General features: G+C 38.9%; 1 protein-coding gene across 7 annotated transcripts in view; it reads left to right on the top strand.

The window, feature by feature from the left end:
* THG1L (tRNA-histidine guanylyltransferase 1 like) overlaps positions 1–19,032 on the top strand; it is a 32,607-nt gene extending 13,575 nt beyond the window's left edge. The window contains exons 4-9 of one of the 7 annotated variants that reach the window (XM_047877566.1): positions 9,317–9,405; positions 12,850–13,026; positions 13,999–14,168; positions 15,195–15,283; positions 16,419–16,526; positions 17,553–19,032. In XM_047877566.1, the coding sequence (XP_047733522.1) occupies positions 9,317–9,405; positions 12,850–13,026; positions 13,999–14,168; positions 15,195–15,283; positions 16,419–16,526; positions 17,553–17,714 (795 nt within the window). In that variant the 3' untranslated portion in view covers positions 17,715–19,032. Of the gene's footprint in view, positions 1–9,316; positions 9,406–11,730; positions 12,124–12,181; positions 12,383–12,446; positions 12,695–12,849; positions 13,027–13,998; positions 14,169–15,194; positions 15,284–16,418; positions 16,527–17,552 lie in introns of those variants that run through there. The other 6 variants (XM_047877556.1, XM_047877568.1, XM_047877577.1 and 3 more) reach the window with 6 other exon arrangements.
* The last annotated feature ends 803 nt before the right edge of the window (positions 19,033–19,835 follow it).

The following is a 19,835-nucleotide window of genomic DNA, read 5'->3' as shown; positions in this document are numbered from 1 at the left end:
TAGAAGGAATGAAAATAGCATTTGTTAAACATTTGTAATATACTTTAATTTTTTGTTAACATGTTTTTCTCCTGAAATTGTTAGTGTAGGGACCTTTTCTTAATTTCTAGCAACTTCTACAGTGTCTGTAGAATGACTGTTTAAGAAGTATTGTGCAATGAATAAATAAATTAATAAGTAATTGAATGGATAAATCTATAAACCAATGTTATGATGTTATTAGGAGGCATTGTAGAAAAATTGGTTAAGAACATAAACTCTGGCATTACATTTCTGGCTTTCTATCCTGGCTATGCCAATTTACTAGCTATGTGATTTGGGCAAATAATTTAATCTCTATAAGGCTATAAAATGGGGGATAAACAACAATATATACCTAAGAGAACTGTTTGGAGTATATTATTAAATGCTCTATGTAAAGGGTTCAATAAATAATCTGGCATCTAGTAAACATTTTAACCATTATTATTAGAGGAAAACAGAGAAGAGCCAACGATGATTCCAAATTTTGGATTCTAAGCTTGTTGACTGGGAAAATGAAGATAAATCTGGCCCAAATTCAGTGTGGAAATGGAAAAGATGATGTTCATCTTCAAACATGTATAAAACAAAGCCTAAATATAGTTCAGGAGTGAAGATACTTTGGTTATATTTATATAGAGAGTTACTCTGATCCTAATTTATATTGCAGTTACTCATCCTAAAAATCTATAATTACAGAATTGTACTTTTAAATGTAGGAATTTAAAGAGGAAGGTAACTTCCAGACTGCATCTAAGATGAGTCAAAGGGGGAAATAATTTGTGAGATTTTGCCTAAAAACATGTTCTTAAGTAGTGATCTTCATAAACAAAATATCACAGAGAGAAAAGATGTCCTTAAATGGTATAAATGCATGCAGTGTCAGTGATGCAGTGTGGTTCAGTCTCTGAAATCCTTTGAATTCTCTTCCCAATGTTATGTTTCTCCACAGAAACAGAGGCAAGCTATGTCAGAAATATTTAGAGGTGAAATTCTGTGTATGAGTGTTCTAGGAACCACTTTTGATCCCCAAATAGCCAGAACCAGTAATAAAAATTAAGCATGGGTAGTAGTATTTTTTATGCAGTTTTTGTTTTCCTTTGTTAAAATGAAAAAGAAGATCTCATTGAACTCAGATTAGGAAATAATCCTTCCTAAGCAAATTACTTACTGGATTTTCTTTTACCTTTCATTTCCATCACTTAAGAATGAGTAACAGTGTAAGCTATATAGAAAGTCAGTTCACATTCCAGATTCCACTTTTAGATAGGCATGAAGATTTCAAATTCTTTTCTTCAGTAGAGCAGCCCAGTCACTGGAAAAAAATAAATTGAAATATATCTGCCTGTATCAACTCACTACCAACTTATGGCCCATTCAGGGCCAAATCATTATGGAACATTCAAGATGCAGCCCTATAAATAACTCCTAGTTATATGGTGGAATTTATACTTCATTGAACATGATTCTGTCTCTGTATCAATAATAATATCTGTAATTATTTCAAGATATCTTAATGCCTTGGCTTTTCTAAAAAGGATTAAAGATCTTTGTGATTTAGGACCTCAGAACATTTTATGGATGCCAAATTCTTTTCTGTTTCTTCATCCCTGTCTTCCTTTTAGTCAGCACTGCATATCTGAAGTGTTAAAATAGATTCTCTGTTGGCCTAGCTTCCCCTGGGTTTTTTTTTTTTTTCCTTTCATGTACCCTTCATGCCATAGCCAGATTAATTTTCCTAAAACACTGTTAGATAGAGCAAGGCTAAAGTCCTTACCTCGTGCCTGATATCCTCAAGTCTGATGTTGTCTCTTATAGTTTGTTTTCCACTCCGTACGTTCCATCTCTTTGTCAGTCTCCTCACGTACCTCAGTCTACCTTGCATGTATTACTCATACTCCTGAATTTATCCAAAGGTCATCCTGTTCTCTTTCAAGTTCATCTCACCTATGTGAATTGCTTTTGATCCAACTCAAACTGCTAAATAAGATGTTGGGTGTGATTTTTCCTGTTGTTCTTAAATTATACCAAAGGCCCAAAGCTGAGAACATTAAGTGTGAAGTAGCCCACCTCTAAGTTTCATAAGCCCCTATTAAGCTAGCTACCTCCCTGAAGGGCTTGCTAAAGAAGCCAGAACCAGGCCTGCTATAATCACCTCTTCGCACTGAGTTGATAGAAGAATAGGACTGAGAGGGAGAGAGTTGGCCTGCATTTGGAGGAGCACAGTGCTCTTGACCAATGTTTTAATACCAACATTAATACATTTCACCTACTGGGAAGTATGGGATCTGGCCAAGATTCTTTAAGGGAATTGCTAACCATGAATAAAGGAGAAGGTGAGAGAGCGGTTATTGGGAAAAAAGAAGTTACTTATTTATACCCCCCAATGAATTGAGGCTTCTAAAAACCCAAGTTCATATACAAAAAAGGAACTTACTGGCTTAATCTTTCAGCAGTTATTTATTGATTGCTTCTTATGTGCCAGGCACTATTGCAGGCCCAGAGGATACAGCTTTGAAAAGTATTAAGCAAGGTCCCTGCTCTCCAGGAACTTGTAAGGGTCTAGGAGCAGCACTCTGTGCACTGGCTCTAAGCGCAATGCTCAACTCAATGTCATCAGAAGTTGTTTTCTGTATTTTTCAGATTTTTTCCTTTTGTATAGGCCTAATCAATGGGCAGCCTCTTTTGTCTTGAAGGCAATGTGATCACCAGTATAGCATTTCTAATAGGAAGAGAACCTGATTTTCGTAGTCATTCTAGCAGAATGTCAGACTGTCTCAATGACCTGGCTTAGGTTAGGTGCACATCTTTGAACCTTACTGGTAAGGTCTCAGTTATTGATGAGGTCATCATATTTGTGCAGGTTGGTCACTACAGAGAGGACAAGCAGAGGTTTAAATCCAGTGTGGAAAACACTTACCAAACCTCTTCCCGGTGCACAACTATGTCTGCAGGAGAGGGGGCCTTTTTCTAACTCACACTGAGACACTAGCATGGTCTTGACCATGTGCTTACCCTGGAACAAATGTCAGATAGGGTATTCTCCACATAAACCAAATGGTCTGGTGGGGGAAAGACAGTTGGGATGCCATTGCCATAAGACAGAAAGAGGGATGCTGGGCAGGCAAAAACAACAGCTATCTAGTTTGTTCCTTTAAAACATAGCAAAGCAAGGTGGTAGAGTGGAAAATACTTAGACTTGGCATTGGAAGGACTGAGTTCTAGGGGGCGCCTGGGTGGCTCAGTCAGTTAAGGGGGCACCTGGGTGGCTCAGTCAGTTAAGTGTCTGACTTCAGCTCAGGTCATGATCTCACAGTTTGTGGGTTCGAGCCCCACATCAGGCTCTGTGCTGACAGCTCAGAGCCTGGAGCCTGCTTCAGATCTGTGTCTCCCTCTTTCTCTGCCCCTCCCCTGCTTGTATTCTCTCTCTCTCAAAAATAAGTAAACATTAAAATTTTTTTTTTAAAAAGAAGGACTGGGTTCTAATCCTGGTTCTGGAAGCCACGAGACATTGGGCAAATCATTTAAACAGTTCCCACAAAGTTGGTTTCCTTTCTTATGGAGAGAATTATTGTTCTGCCTTCCACAGACTCATTGAAAGGGAAAAAATAGGATAATGTATGAGACTATGGTTTGGAGACTCTTAAGTTTCTTACACTTAGAAAGCATTTTTTTAAATTACTATTGTTGTTGTTATTTATTATATCCTCCCAGTCAGTACCTTGCCCAGTGCCCTTACACATTTTAGGTGCCCAATATGTGTTTTTTAAATGGCTGATCCATGGTATGGAAACTCATATTACTCTGGATTCTTTTCCAAAATGTTATACAAGCAAAATCTTTTGGCAAAATGTTTATTCAACATTAAATTCAACAATTCCACAATTCCAGGAACATATGAAGCAAGCTGTCTTTTTATCTCATTATTCAGGTCATAATTTAAATACTGCTTCCTCAGATAAAACTTCATGGACCATGCTCAGCTGCCCAGTCAGGGCAGGGCCTGCAACGTGTTTCACAACACTGAACACAATGTAGTCCAACAGTTACTTGTGAAACTCTTTGTTTAAGGTCTGTCTTCCTCAACTTGCCGTGAACTCCATTGTGTAGGCACCATAGCTGTATTGTTTGCTGTTGCATCCCAGTGAACATGGTACATGGTAGGAAATTAAGAAATACTAGTTTAATGAATGAGTAAGTTTGTGGGATTAAGTGGTAACAAGGTCAAGTGGACTAGGAAACATACATCTAATTCCCCCTTTCTGTTTTCCTAATGTCTTTTTCTAAGCCCTCCAGTGACCAGATCCTCATGACTTCCGGAACTTCTACTAAGTAGAGAAAGACGAGGTAGTTGACAAAACATGTCCATTTAAAGACATAATTAATGACTATTTAAAATAAAATCCATTCACTCTGACCTATGTAAGCTACATATCAAAATACAGAGCAAATATATTATAGCAATTTCAAGGCCCTGGTAATCATGAATTTATTCTAGAATAATAGTTCTAAACTTTACACCCATGTAAATCCTGGTATGTAGTGATATTTTTATCTGCCTCAAAACCATGATAGAGCTAGGCAGTCTATTCCTGGAAGTGTATACATTACTCCCAGCCAGAAATTTGATTAGAGTGGTTTAGAACAGAAAAGGAGACTTTAGAGACAAATTATTCCTTCTTCTTACCCCCTTCCACCCTGAATTTCATTTACATAATGTAGCTCTTGGTACAAATGAAATGAGTCAGCATTAGGGAAGAAAAATTGGAATATGACTTCCACACCAAAGGCAATTATTTTTATTTCGTCAGCTTCAGTGATAACTGATCTTCTAAGTAATAGAAATTTTTAAAAATAGAAATCATTGTCCAGTTAGGTTACAAATATCTGTTGTGTGCAGGATTTTAGGTTTTTTTAATTGTGGCAAAATATGCATAACATAAAATTTACCACCTTAACATTTTAAGTGTACATCTCAGTAGTGTTAAATACACTCACACTGTTGTGCAACCAATCTCCAAACTCTTTTCATCTTACAAAATGAAGTCCTTTATCCATTAAACAATAACTCCCTTTACCCCACTCACTTTATTCCCTAGCAACAATCATTCTATTTTCTGTATGAATTTGACTACATACCTCACCGAGTTTCCAGAATCATACAGTATTTGTCTTTTTGTGACAAGTGCCCCCACCACCCCACCCCCAGCACAGGCCATGCTTATTACTCAAGGGGCTTAGAGTGGAAGACCCTGCTCTTTCATTCTGGTCCCACTCCAACAACCTGGAATGGAGGTGGGAGCCACAATCTTGTTCTGAGATCCTCTGCATCACCCTCCTCTTTTCAAAATTTAATTCCCTTTGAGGGCTGGGTTGGGGTGTAGGCAAAGCAGAGGCCTTTTTACATAGTTGACCTTCCACCTTGTGGTGGGAAGTCTTCTCTCTTCCTACATTGGCATGGTGCATGGTTATCCTGGGGCCATTTTTAGCACCAGGATGATCTTCCAAGGATCCTTAGAGAGGAACATATAGCTCCTCTTGGCCCTTCCAGCTCTCTCTCTATTCAGACCCTCTATAGGAGGGATGACTTTTACCTGCCCATTGGGCTCAAGGCAATTCCCAGTTCCTATCCCCCCCTTACCCCAACCTCTGAGCTGCTTCTTATGGAACCAGTGATGATGATGACCCCCCACACACACGCACAAAGGCTGAGGGGGACTGCAGTGAGGTATCTCTGTCATTTTTTCAGGCATACCTCATTGCTGATCCTTCTCATACACTGGCCTAGTCTGCTCCAGAAACCTCCAAATATGGTGTAGTCACTGGTCTCTACATTCACATATACCCAAAACTCAAGGGGAGCAAGAGAGGGATACTTATCAGGACCTCCAAGTAACTCTCCTGATATCCTGCTACAGTGATAGCACCAGGAAAATTCTTCAGGTCCCCAGCTAGTAAGTAAGGAACTAGTACTCCTTTCTTGTCTGCCTTTGAAGCTTCCCCCAACTTCCCTCCCCATACTTCCCTCCACCACCTGCTTCGAGTTCCCCCACCTATTCTGGGGATGGGAAGTGGGGGAACTCAAGGCAGGTGGTGGAGGGAAGTATGGGGAGGGAAGAATGTAACATCTCCCCTGGAATTTCCAACCAATCATCTGTTTCTTTTTTTCTTTCTCTGCCTTCTTCTCCTTTTTTCTCTTCTCCACCTCCTTCTTCCTCTTCCTCTTCCTCTCCTTCTCCCCTCCTCACCCATCTCTTCCTCCTCCCACTTGCCCCCTCCCCCTTGCCCTCTCTTTCCTCTCCTCCTCTTCCTCTTTCTCTTCTTCTTCTCATCCTCCTCCTCCTTCTTTTTTTCCTCCTCCTCCTCCTTCATTTTCCTTTTCCTCTTCTTCCTCCTTCCCCTCCTCCCCCTCCTCCCTCTTCCCCCCACTACCCCCCCCCACCCGCTCCTCTCCCAGACCTGAGACTCCAGATGTGAGGCTGGATCCCACAACTCTGAGATCATGACCTGAGCCAAAATCAAGATTCAGACACTGAACCGAGTCACTGAGGTGCCCTGATTTTTTTTTTTTTTTTTTTTATAAAGTGGCTGAGGGAGGTAGGGGGAGCAGGCTGGGAGTTAGAGTTCAGGGTGCAGGGCCTGTTAGGCTACCCCTTTATAACCCCTAGTGGCTTTTGTGGCAGAAACTTCCAGTTGTCCGTGCAATACCATTCTCCCTTCTTTTTTGAAAAGAAAGAAAGATCCTATATTATTGGAGATGGCCAAGTGCCCAGCTAAAAGAACTACATTTCCCAGGCTCCACTGTAGATGAGGAAGGCTCAAAATATATACACAGAAGTTGTGCAGCTTTAGTAAAAACCTGATAAAGAGACGTGATTTGGTTTGGAGGTGTGAGCTTTGCTATCTTCCCGTTTGTCCTTCTTCCTTCCTGGAACATAGATATAATGGCGGAGCTCCAGCTATCAAGGGTAGAAGCCACACACCAACACTGGAAAACCCACCCTCAATGAACAACTGTGCAGAATAAATCAGATAGCCAAAGCAATGTGGCTAATATATGACCATAGGACCTGGCATAGAGTAGATATTTAATGAATGGTCCCTGGTGTTAACTGATAAACCTGGGGGAGACCTCAGGAGAGTTGTTATGGCTTTTGACCTGTCCCTTCTTCTCCAGGTTTTTATCAGTCATTGGAAGGGAAAGGGAACTCTGAATCAAATCAAGTTTTGCAACTAGCTTCGTGAATGACTTTGAGAATGTCTGGTAATGTTCAGCGCTTCCTTTTCGTTGTTGGCAAAATGAAAAAGAAAACAAAAAATCCTACCACAAAGCATGAGCATTATCCTGGAATTGCATTTATCTTAATATATTGTCACCCTCTATTGTTGACATGTGATGCTAATTTTCCATTTATGGTAATGACAGAATTTCTCTTTCAGATAATTTCTCTTTCAAATAATTTCTCTTTCAAATACTTAATTGAAGTATTAAATAGTGAGTGAAAAACTGTGCAAAAGACTTGAACACATACTTCACAACAAAGGATATCCAGGTGGCCAATAAGTGTAAGAAAAAATGTTAAACATTGTTAATCATCATGGAAATATACTCCTTGAAAGATCTACTACATATAAGTTAGAATGATGCAGCATAATCTTTTTGAAAACTAACAATATCAAGTGTTGGTGAGGATATGGAGCAAGTCACATACTATTTGGAGAAATGGAAATTGGTAAAAACACTTTGGAAAAAGTATGACATTATCTACCAAAAGTGAACAGGTGCATTCTCCATGACACAGAAATTCTAGTCTTAGGTATATACCCAATTCAGGCATGTGTACACAAAAAGACATGTACAAGAATGTTCAGAGTAGTGTTTTTCATAATCACTCCCAAAATGGAAGCAATCTAAATATCTATTCAATAATACCGTGGATAAACTGGTATAGTTATACAATCGGATACTATGGAAGAATGAAGATAAATGAACTACAGTTACACTCTGCAACTTGGTTGAATCTTCCAAACATAATGTTGATCCAAAGAGACCAGATGCCAAAGAATATGTACTGCAAGATTTCATTTATGTAATGTCCAAAAACAAACATAACTGTGGTGCCTGGCTTCCTGTCAGTAGAGCATGCAACTCTTCATCTTGGGATTGTGAATTTGAGCCTCGTGTTGGGCAGAGAGATAACTTTAAAAAATGAACATAAAAAAGTTATAGATGTTAAGAAGGCCATTAGCTCTGGAAAGGAGAGGTAATAATAATTGATATGGATTCCTGGAAACTGACAATGTTCTCTTTCTTGACTGAGTACTGATTACATCATGTTTTGTGTACTTTTGCACGTGTATGTTCATTTCCAATAAAAAGATTTAAAATGAAGAGAATTGGCATAAAGAAAAATATTTCTAATTAAGGTAATATATGGAAATGACAACATTCACAAAGGCTGTATATGAATAAATTATGTTTGAGAATTAAGGGATTGGATGATTCATGTACCTTTTGATTTAAAGACTCAGTGAAGTACTGAATTGGTTGATTTCTGCCGGGTTGACACAGGCAGTAACTATTGTAAAGCTGGTGAATGAAGATAGAGAGAGAGAGAAGGGGAGATAATACTGAGGAGTAGCTAAGAGCATGGGCTTTGTATTTAAAATGCTTGGTTTGAATTCTTTGTGTGTGTGTGTGTGTGTGTGTGTGTGTGTGCACTTTTTGCCCAATGTGGGATTTGAACTCATAACCTCATGATCAAGAGTTGCATGCCCTCCAACTGAGCCAGTCAGGCACCCCTGGTTTGGAATTCTTGCATCACCACCTGTTGGATCTGTGACCTTAGGCAAATTACTGGACCTCTCTCTACTCAATTTCCACATCTTTAAAATGGGAATAATGATGGCACCCATTTCCACGCCTCTCTTCTAGCTTCTGATGATGGCTGGCAATCCTTTGCCTTCCTTGGCTTATAGATGCATCACTCAAATCTCTGGCTTCTTCTCTACTTGGTGGTCTTCCTCTGTGTGCCTCTGTTTTCTCTTTTCATATGGGCACTGGTCATATTGGATTAAGGCCCCACCCTAGTGACCTCATCCTAATTGATTATATCTGCAAAGACCCTATTTCCAAATAAAGTTACATCACTGTATCTTGGGTTAGTACTTCAACATATCTTTTTGGGTGACACAACGCATAATATGTAGAAAAATAGAAAAAATAATATAATAAATACCCATATGACTACACCTAGATTCAGTAAATGTTAATATTTTGCCACTTTTTCTTCAGGTATCCTCTAAGATTAAAGTTATTCTCCTGCTGGTTCCTCAAAAAATTAAAAATAGAACTACCCTACGACCCAGCAACTGCACTACTAGGTATTTATCCAAGGGATACAGGTATGCTGTTTCAAAGGGACACATGCACCCCAATGTTTATAACAGTGCTATCAACAATAGTCAACGTATGGAAAGAGCCCAAATGTCCATCGATGGATGAATGGATAAAGAAGATGTGGTATATATATATATATATATATATATATATATATATACACACACACACACACACACACACACACACACACACACACATATACCGGCGCACACACACATGTATATATATACCTACATATACAATGTATATATATGTATACCTATATATACAATGTATATGTAGGTATATATATATATATACATATACAATGGAGTATTACTCAGCCATCAAAAAGAATGAAATCTTGCCATTTGCAACTATGTGGATAGAACTAGAGGGTATTATGCTAAGTGAAATTAGTCTGTCAGAGAAAGACAAATACCATATGAGTTCACTCATATGAGGACTTTAAGATACAAAACAGATGAACATAAGGGAAAGGAAGCATAAATAATATAAAAACAGGGAGAGGGACAAAACAGAAGAGACTCATAAATATGGAGAACAAACTGAGGGTTGCTGGAGGGGTTTGGGGAGAGGGATGGACTAAATGGGTAAGGGGCATTAAGGAATCTACTCCTGAAATCATTGTTGCACTATATGCTAATTAACTTGGATGTAAATTTTAAAAATAAATTTAAAAACGAAAAATAAAGTTATTCTCCTGCCTAAGCACACTACCATTATTGTGCCACTAAAATTAACAATAATTCCCTAATATCAACTAATGAACAGTTGCAGTAGATTGCATTATTGTTCAGAATTATTCACTTTTCCATTCCCTGTGGGAAGATAATACATCCCTGTCCTGCAATCTTTGCATTTGACTCTGTTGTTATGCTGCTTTAGCAAACATAATGTGAACAGCAAGATGTTCCCCTATGGTGCAAAAGCCTTTTGAATCATTGACTGAGTTTTGTAATAAGAAGACACATAAATCAGAACATCTGCCTGGAGCATAGCAGTAGCCAAGCCAGAAACCTGAGTGACTTGAGCAAGAAATAAATGTTTGTTTGTAAACCACTGAAATCTAGAGCTGTTTTTAACTGCATGTTTTCCCAGTGGATTTAGAACTACCTTTAATATTTTTCAGGCCAGTATACATTCCAGATTTTCACATTGTGTTTTGTTTTTATGTTTCTTAAATCCGTTTCATTCTGAAACAGTGTCCTACCTTTTCCCATCCTTCCTTCCTTTCATTTTTTCTTTTTTTTATTCTTCATGAAATTTATATTTTTAAGAAGTCAGGTCAGTAATCATATATAAGATTCTACATTGTGAATTTGTCTATTTCCTACTGGTGTGTTTTAACCTGTTCCTCTAAGTGCTTCCTGATCTTGGTTGCAAATTAACATCACCTTGGAATATTATTATACCAGTGTGTCTGTACATCCATACCACAAATGCTACCCATCATGTTCTCTAATGCTCACACAGTAACTTTAGAGGGTAGCAAGGGAAGAATTGGCGTCTTCACTTAACGAAGGGGAAATCTGAGAAAAAAAGTAACTTATGTTAGGTCACATAGTCAATATGTGGCAGAGCCAGGGCATAAATTCATGACATTCACATCCTTCCTTTCTTCATGTTGCCTTCAAACAGTTTGAGAGATTTAGATACAGATGTAGATATATGTTTCTATCTACTCCTGGATGGATATACAAGTAACTAGCAACAGCCATTGTCTGAAGTATAGAGTTAGGAGTCAGTGAGAGACTTCATCATATATTCTTTTATATTATTTGAAAATTTTTCTTGAGGATAAAAAAATAAGTACTGAATTCAAAAGAGCTTTATAAATCATAAAGCATCATAAAAAATATTAGGGTTTAATGTTACTATTATCTACCAGCAAAAAGAAATTAAAGGTTGGGTCTTCGTGCAAAAGTTGAGTAAATTAATTTAGTAGGCCCGTGTGTCAGAAAATCCTATTTTTCTTTTTAAAATCACCCTTTGGAATATTTGATGACATTGGAAAATGCTCAAGGTTTAAGTGGAAAATACAAAAATCGCATAGGTGTATGATTACAATTTTGTGTGTTCCCTGTGTACAAATACAAATACAAAGAGAAAAGTGACTGGAAGAAACCATTCACAATGCTTTGAAGGGAGAGGGGAAATAGGAAGTATTTTCTTATATTTTCCGGTATATCCCACATTTTCTGCAAGTTAATAAATGCTATTTAGAAAGAAAAAAAATCACAACTAAACCTTCAAACTTGGTCAGAAAGAAAATTTTTATAAAATCTCACTTCGTGAAAGTGACTTGCTGCACGACGGAGGAGAAAATCTGACAACCGTGTGCAATACAAAAGGTGCAATGGAACGCTTCTTACACGCCCGGAAGTGGATTAAGAACTACAAGGAGAGGCGAGAGAGATGAGGACCTCCACTACAGCTAGAGTGGCCACTAAGAGACACAGGAACTTCCGGGGCGAGGCTTTCTTGGTCCTTCCTTCCGCGGGGCGAATGTGGTCCGCATGCAATGTGAAAGTTCGCGACTGCTGGGCCGTCACTTCCGTTACTCTGAGACGGTGCTTGAAATTGGGGGCGGCCATGGCAAAGAGCAAGTTCGAGTACGTGCGGAACTTCGAGGCTGACGACACCTGCCTGGCCCACTGTTGGGTGGTGGTGCGGCTGGACGGCAGGAATTTCCATCGGTGAGCGAGTTTGGTTTGAGGCAGCAAGGTGCCCCAGGGCTTCCGGGGAATGGAACGCCAATTGTGGCGGCAGCTCTTGGTTACCGGGTAACGCGACAGCCAATGAGCGCGTGGCATTGAGCCTCACCCTACGCGCTAGCTACCAGGTGCTTGAAGGCGCGGTCTGAGTAGTTAAACTGAGGTCGAGTGCTCTTGTGATGAGCAGCTGGCCTGCGGCGCCCTTGAGCTAAGACCTGTTAGCAAGGCCCTGGTGGAAAAAGTCAGTCCCCATTGCAGCATTTCAGCTCTTCAGCCAGTTGCCCGGCTATTTAGTTAGTTATATTTGAAGGCAGACTGCTTAGAGACCTTTTTAGGTCTTGCTGTGGGCAATACTTTATAGTATGTTCTTTGATTATCAGTAACTAGCCATACGCGGGAGGAAAAATAAAAAAGAAATGTAACAGAAAGATGGGAATTTAATTCTTAAAAGTATTATTTTAATAATGGTTCTTATCACTTGTTGAGCATTTCCAAGGAGCCAGGCATAGTTATATTTGTTACCTCCCTCTAATCTTCACAACAGTCCTGTGAAGTAAGTATACTTTATCTCCGTTTCGCAGAACAGGGAATGGAGACTTAGCAATTATGCCCCTTTTTCTCAGTTGGTCAGGGCGAGAATAAAGTAGACTTCTTAAATAAGTCAGGTTGTAAGCTCTCTTCCATTCATGCCCTTTTCCCTCTATAAAGGTTTGCTGAGAAACACAACTTTGCAAAACCTAATGACAGCCGTGCTCTCCACCTGATGACCAAATGTGCCCAGACTGTAATGACAGAACTGGAGGATATTGTGATTGCGTATGGACAGAGTGATGAGTACAGCTTTGTGTTCAAGCGGAAAAGCAATTGGTTTAAAAGAAGAGCCAGGTAATTCCATGTCCTAGCTCTTGAGAATATTTCCTGTCAGCATTTGGTTTTTGCCTTTTTTAATTGGTGCCTTACAGACTGCAGATGGAATATTCCAACTGCAGAATGTATATTTCCTGTTTAGACTGTTGTACTTTTATCTTTTTTTTTTTAAATTTTTTTTTAACGTTTATTTATTTTTGAGACAGAGAGAGACAGAGCATGAACGGGGGAGGGTCAGAGAGAGAGGGAGACACAGAATCGGAAGCAGGCTCCAGGCTCTGAGCCATCAGCCCAGAGCCTGACGCGGGGCTCGAACTCACGGACCGCGAGATCGTGACCGGAGCTGAGGTCAGACGCTTAACCGACTGAGCCACCCAGGCGCCCCTGTACTTTTATCTTTTATGTGAGCATTACATAAGCCTCTTTATCTGATTCTTTCTGCTTCATTCCTCATCACCTTAGCTTCTACATAGATCTGGCACTGAACATTAAGACTAGAAACAGACACCGTTAGAATATAATAATATTAATAATTCCTAGGTTGGCTTTAGCCAAGAACAGCCTATATGTGCTTTACAATATTGCTTAAATTTTTAATTAAGAAGGATCTCAAAATAGACAAATTTGATATTTCATTTGGCAATATATCGAAACTGTCACAGAAAACAAAGCATATAATGAATTGCCTTTTTTAAAACAATGGTTCTCTTCCTTCCAAGGCTAAAACACACACACACACACACAAACCCTCTTTAACCATAAATTCACATAACATCCTACATACAAAAAATCAATATTAGTAAGTTACTTATTGGACTGGAAAGAGAGGCGGGCTGCTTAGTTTTTCTTGGCCCAGCACATTTTATCTCTTGGCTTGCTGGACACTTTGTATAATCACTCTGTTGCACACACAGGCTCTATCATGGTTTTGAATTAATATCATGTATTTTCTTTTTTCTTGCTCCACCCAATGTGCCTTACTTCTGCAAGTAAGTTCATGACCCATGTGGCTTCCCAGTTTGCCTCCAGCTATGTGTTTTATTGGCGAGATTACTTTGAGGACCAGCCCCTTCTGTATCCCCCAGGCTTTGATGGAAGAGTCATAGTGTATCCTAACAACCAGACCTTAAAGGACTACCTCAGTTGGCGGCAAGCAGATTGTAAGTGAAATCAAATAAACAGATGTAGTTAAACCACCAGTTCCATATATTAGAGGTGGTGATTTGATATAGGTTTGGCACATGTGTATTTTGTTTAAATGCAGTATTTTGTATTTTTTTAATTAGTTGAAAACAATTGAAAAATTGGGAGATTCATGTAAATGTTCCCGATTTCCAGTTTTTTTGGGAAAAATCAGGAGACCTGGTAATACTAGGTCTACATTCCCACTTAGTATTAGATATTACCTATGTAGTGACTGCTGCCTTTATATATATGTATACACACACACACAGAAGCCAATGTGCCATAAACTGTACCATTCTCTCTTGTTCCCCATGGGTCACCTACTCTGCTTTATGCATTTATGTTCATGGTGGCCTCAGTGGGTGTTTGAATTGTGACTCCTGCCTTACACAACTATGATGACATGTTTGTGAGACTTACTTATTTGGTGTATCTTGATTTTCCCAGAAAAACTGGAAAAGAGCTAGGATTAATCTAAAATAACTTTGAAAGTATTCCTAAGTTTAATGTGTAAGTTAACCAGTTTATACACAGCATAAGTGAAATGAGAGAATAAAACTTCTAGGTAATAAGTTTGTTTATACTTGACCACTTCCCCCCCATCTTCCCAGTGTATGGTTCTGGGTAAATCACTTAATGTCTCCGAGATCTCTCTCCTTTTCGAGGAGAGAGGTGGAGTTCTTTTTTTTTTTTTTTTTTTAATTTTTTTTTTTAATGTTTATTTTTTGAGACAGAGAGAGAGAGAGAGTTGGGGAGGGGCAGAGAGAGAAAGGGAGACACAGAATCTGAAGCAGGCTCTAGTCTCCGAGCTGTCAACACAGAGCCCAATGTGGGGCTCGAATTCACAAGCTGTGAGATCATGACCTGAGCCGAAGTCAGACGCTTAACTGACTGAATCACGCAGGTGCCCCAGAGAGGTGGAGTTCTAATGTTCTTCGAAACATGAGTATTGCATAAAGATAATATCTGTATAAACAGTGCTACTCTTTTTCTCCTCACAGGTCACGTCAATAATCTTTATAATACAGTTTTCTGGGCACTTGTACAACAGTCTGGACTAACACCAGTACAAGCCCAAGAGAGATTACAGGTATAAGGTCTTAACTGCATTAATACTCACCTGGGGTTGGTTTTCTGTACACTCTCCCATGCCATTTTGTATTCTTTTAAAGCTCTCTACTGCTTTGGTTTGAAAGGATATAAAGATCTTACTAGTAGCAGCTCTGCTACCTGCTTATTCTGTGACCCCAGATGAGTTACTGCTTCTCCCTGAGTCTTAGTGTCCTCAGCTAGAAAATGGAATTGGTGACACTGGCTCTACATTCCCACGTGGTAGTGCGTGGCTGGGGCTGCATATTGGTTGCCTTCTTTAGACAGGGCACATGCTCTTTTTCATCAGTCCCACTTGGCATCTTTATCATTGTCATTCCCTGCTGGGTGCGTGTATTGTTAAGAGCATAGGCTTTGGAAGTCAAATAATTGTACTCGGGGACTTCTATTTAATTTTATCCTCTCTGCCTTAGTTCTTTATAGGTAAGATGTAAGAAGTAACAGTTCCCACTGCATAGGTTTATTGTGAGAATTAAATGGCATGAAGCACATAAACCATAATAAACACTGGCGTTCATCATTAGATGACCAGTGCTACTTATGGGATGACTAACTGAAATGAGGTGATGTGTTGTTATGGCTCTTAATATAATGCCTGGCACATTATAATTACACAATACATGTTTGTCATTAACAGTAATGGTGAAGATTTAGAGATAGCAATAATAATTGGCATATTGGTAGATCTATCCCGAGTTTGGAAGAGCTGAGTTTAGATTTTGATTCTTATAAGAATAAAAGCAGCTTTTGGCCTTAGGCAATTTATATAATCTTTCTAAGCTTCAGAGTCCTCTCTAAAATGGAGATGGTAATGAGGGTCAAATAAGATAACATACATTACGTAGTACAGAATAGTACTCTTTCCTGTCACCCCATCCCAGTTGTGACTTTTGTAGCCAATTGTTTGCTACAGAAGACAGTTTTATGAATTTAGACATCTAAATAAGATTTAAAATGCTCTTACAATTGAAATTCATTAGTATCTATAAGATATTTGGTAAAACCCTTCCACTTTTTTGTTTGTGGAAATTTAGATAGAGGGTGGAATGGATAGGTAGGGTGAGGGCAGAGAGCAGACATAAAAATCTTTTTATATCTTTTTTTTATTTTCTCAGGGAACTCTTGCAGCAGACAAGAATGAGATTTTGTTTTCTGAATTCAACATCAACTACAATAATGAGCCACTGATGTATAGGAAAGGGACTGTGTTGATATGGCAGAAGGTAATGCTGTTGTGTCCAAATTAAAATGGAGGTCAGAAAGAAGAGAGCCTGTGCCCATCCCAAACTTTGTGTCCCTTACCACATGTATAAAGATGTGACTCCATTGATTAACATGAATTAGATCTTTTTTAAATGAGATACTATATATTATTTTGGATGCTTTTTTTGTCAGTCAGTGCTACTAATTTTGTCAGTTTGTTAGTGGTCTTTGTTGTCTGGAATTTCTCTTTATAAGCAGAATCACAGATTTTAGAATTAGTTCATTTATTTTCCTGTGTCATAAGCTCTCCAAATCAAATAAAACCCCATAACAGAGTACACTGCAGACAGAAGGATTTTTGCATTCATATAACATTTAAAAAATACTTTCTTCCACACTGGATAATATCATTAAGTGGTCCACCCGTCCCATGACAACTATAATATGAGGCATAGGGAAACATTGTATATGAGCGTTCTACCACTTGGAGAATGTTCTTGAGATTCCCTAGATATTCATACTTTAATATTCTGTACCTTTACCTAAATTCTTAATTTTACCAATATTTTCTCTCTGTGCCAGCTTCTGAGCATAATGATTTCTCTAAATTTATTTCCTTCATTTAGTTGTTTTTTTTTTAATGAATGTTTTCGGGTGTTAAGGGGTACCTTAAGAATTAGTCCTCCCCACTGGCAGCTTCAGCTTATTAGTATTTTAAAACCACATTTGCTCTTTAGCACAGACTTGGATACTTCTTCATGCAGATGAGAGAAGCAAAAAAACAAACAAACAAAAAAAAACCTTTAATTCTATATTTATTGTTAATAAGGAACATGGAATTACTCCTTTGTTCCTAAGACCTTCTTTCAGAATATAGCAACTTTTTAAAAGTTTTTAAACAAATTCATGTATGTTGAGATATGTATTTGTATATCTACCTGAAAAATGTTTGTCGGAAGTATATAAAATAAGTCAACTTCCTGCATATCCCCCTCTACTCTCCCAAACCCAATTAACAGTGTTAATATGTTAACTTTTATCTGTAGGTGGGTGAAGTCACAACAAAAGAAGTCAAGCTGCCAGCAGAAATAGAAGGAAAAAAGATGGCGGTGACTCGGACCAGGATTAAGCCAGTGCCTTTATATTGCGATATTATTGGGGATGCTTTCTGGAAGGAACATCCAGAGATCCTAGATGAAGACAGCTGATCCTTTGCTTTTCAGTCCTGGCATGCTTAACCATGCAAGACCCCTAAGTTTCCTGGCAGCAGGTGGCCCTAGGATCCTTACTACCAAGAACAGTGTGCCAGGAATAACATGACTGACTGGAAAGGGACCAGGAAAAGAAGGGATGTATGGGGGTGGTTATCTTGTTCTGCTTTAAGTAGAACATTTTTTTTGCAGTATTGGAACATGGTTCCTTCTGTAGAAGTGCATTTAAAAAAAAAAATTGTGGTCCTATTTTTATAAAGCAAGAACTACTTTATGCTTTGCAGAATGAATCATTTTTACATTGTGGCATAAATCTTATAAAAACGTGTCCAGCTCTTTCCACCTATGGTAGATGATGAACCCAAACTTTACTCTTCAGCCACCTGTTCTTAACTACAGAATCCACTGACCTTTAAAGCCACCTTTCTTACCCGTGTACTTTGACCTGGAGATAAGTAATGGGTTGATGACTGCAGATGCCTCTGAATTCAGGAATTCCAGGGAGAATGAGCGCTTTGTGCCAGTTACCAAGTTGGCACCTTTGGCTGAACAAATGAGTAGTAGTTTGGATGTCTTTATATGAATATTCCATAGATTGATTTTGTGGAGTTGTCAGCATGATCGTCGTCTTGCCAGGGGTATTTCCAAGGCCACTTAATCTCTTTCTAAAAAGAAAAGGAATTATGTGTATATATGAAAGAAAGAAAATGTGTGAGAATGAATGAATAAGAAGGGAGAAGCATTTAGTCCATTTTCTCTAGATACTTCAGTTTTAAAAGTCCCCTTCCTATTGGATTCCTGAAAAGGATTCTCAGGTAGCCTCTATGTAATCAGAACACTGGCATTTGAATTAGCACTTCCCTTGGGGTCACAAGTGGCAGGTGTCAGAGGACACCTAATAGTTCCAGCTGCAGATGGGTCAGTTCCAGCTGCAGACGGGGGAGGAAGAGCGGAGGACAGCAGCAGTAATTTCGAGAACCACCACTAGCGAGGGGTCCCCCTCAAGTGGGGGTAGGTGGTGAGAGAACTCCCATTGCCTGCTGTCCTGGTTTCATATTTCAGAGGAAAATTATTTGGCTCTAGTAGGAATTAAGAGGCAGTCTACATTTTAGTGCCTGGTCTTGCATCGCAGACTTCACAGCCACGAAGAAAATGTATTTTTGAAGGCAACGGCTGGTCTCATCCTCCGCTAATTGATACTCCATCTGTTGGAATCATTTTTTTCCCTTCATGTACTCACTGCACAGGAAGAAATATGGTGCATGTTTGGTAATTGATAAAAATCTCTGAGAAAATAAAGGTTTCAACTCCCTTGGCCTACGTTTCCACTTATTTTTCTCATACAAATACAGTGTATGAATCCAACTTTTGTATATATGTCTTTACGTAAGCCAGGATAAACATACCTTCATCACCGCGGTGGTTCACAGAGTTCTACATACAAAAATTTACTTGGAATGCTTGTTTTACATTCCTTTTCCAGCACGCCCCGATGAAGATTTGAGGTTTGCTCATTTATTTTTAACCCCAAAGGCCTCTGATGCCTATGGTGGGTGATCTGTGGCACTTTGGGCTGTAAGGCCCTCGGTATCCTGTGATAGGTCAAGTCAGGCAATAAGGTAATGTAGCTCTGGACTGGCGAATGTAACAATGGTACGTGATAAGTGGACATTAAAGTACAAACTTTCAGGACAAAACCACCCAAAGAAATGTGCTTTCTGTGGGTGCTATGTGATACAAAGGCTCAATTTTGTCATACGATAGAGGGACAAGCATTTGTTGAATTAGCAGTTTACAGCTTTGTTTTTTGTTCTCAAGTTTTGAGCAAAGGTATGTATGTTTCATACTCTTGCCATAACTTAACCTGTAGCGATGGTGTTTCTTTGTTGCCACACGTATTTGTTCCAGCATATATTTCACAGTTGTATGTTAATTTTCATTGTGTTCTCTAAGGTAAAGAATGCATTCTCTTGGGCTTCGCATAGCTTAAAGAAACGTTAAGACATACACAAAAAGAACTAGTATAGAATTAACACTAGTTGATAGTTTGGTAGGGAAGTGGCAATTAGGAAAGTGATTTGCATGGCTTGTAGGTAACTGGAAACACCTTGGCTGTGC

Source organism: Prionailurus viverrinus, chromosome A1 (genome assembly GCF_022837055.1).
Source record: "Prionailurus viverrinus isolate Anna chromosome A1, UM_Priviv_1.0, whole genome shotgun sequence".
In the NCBI taxonomy this organism is placed as follows: domain Eukaryota; kingdom Metazoa; phylum Chordata; class Mammalia; order Carnivora; family Felidae; genus Prionailurus; species Prionailurus viverrinus.
The sequence above is the reverse complement of the archived record's forward strand: the minus strand, read 5'-3'. Positions and strand labels throughout refer to the sequence as shown.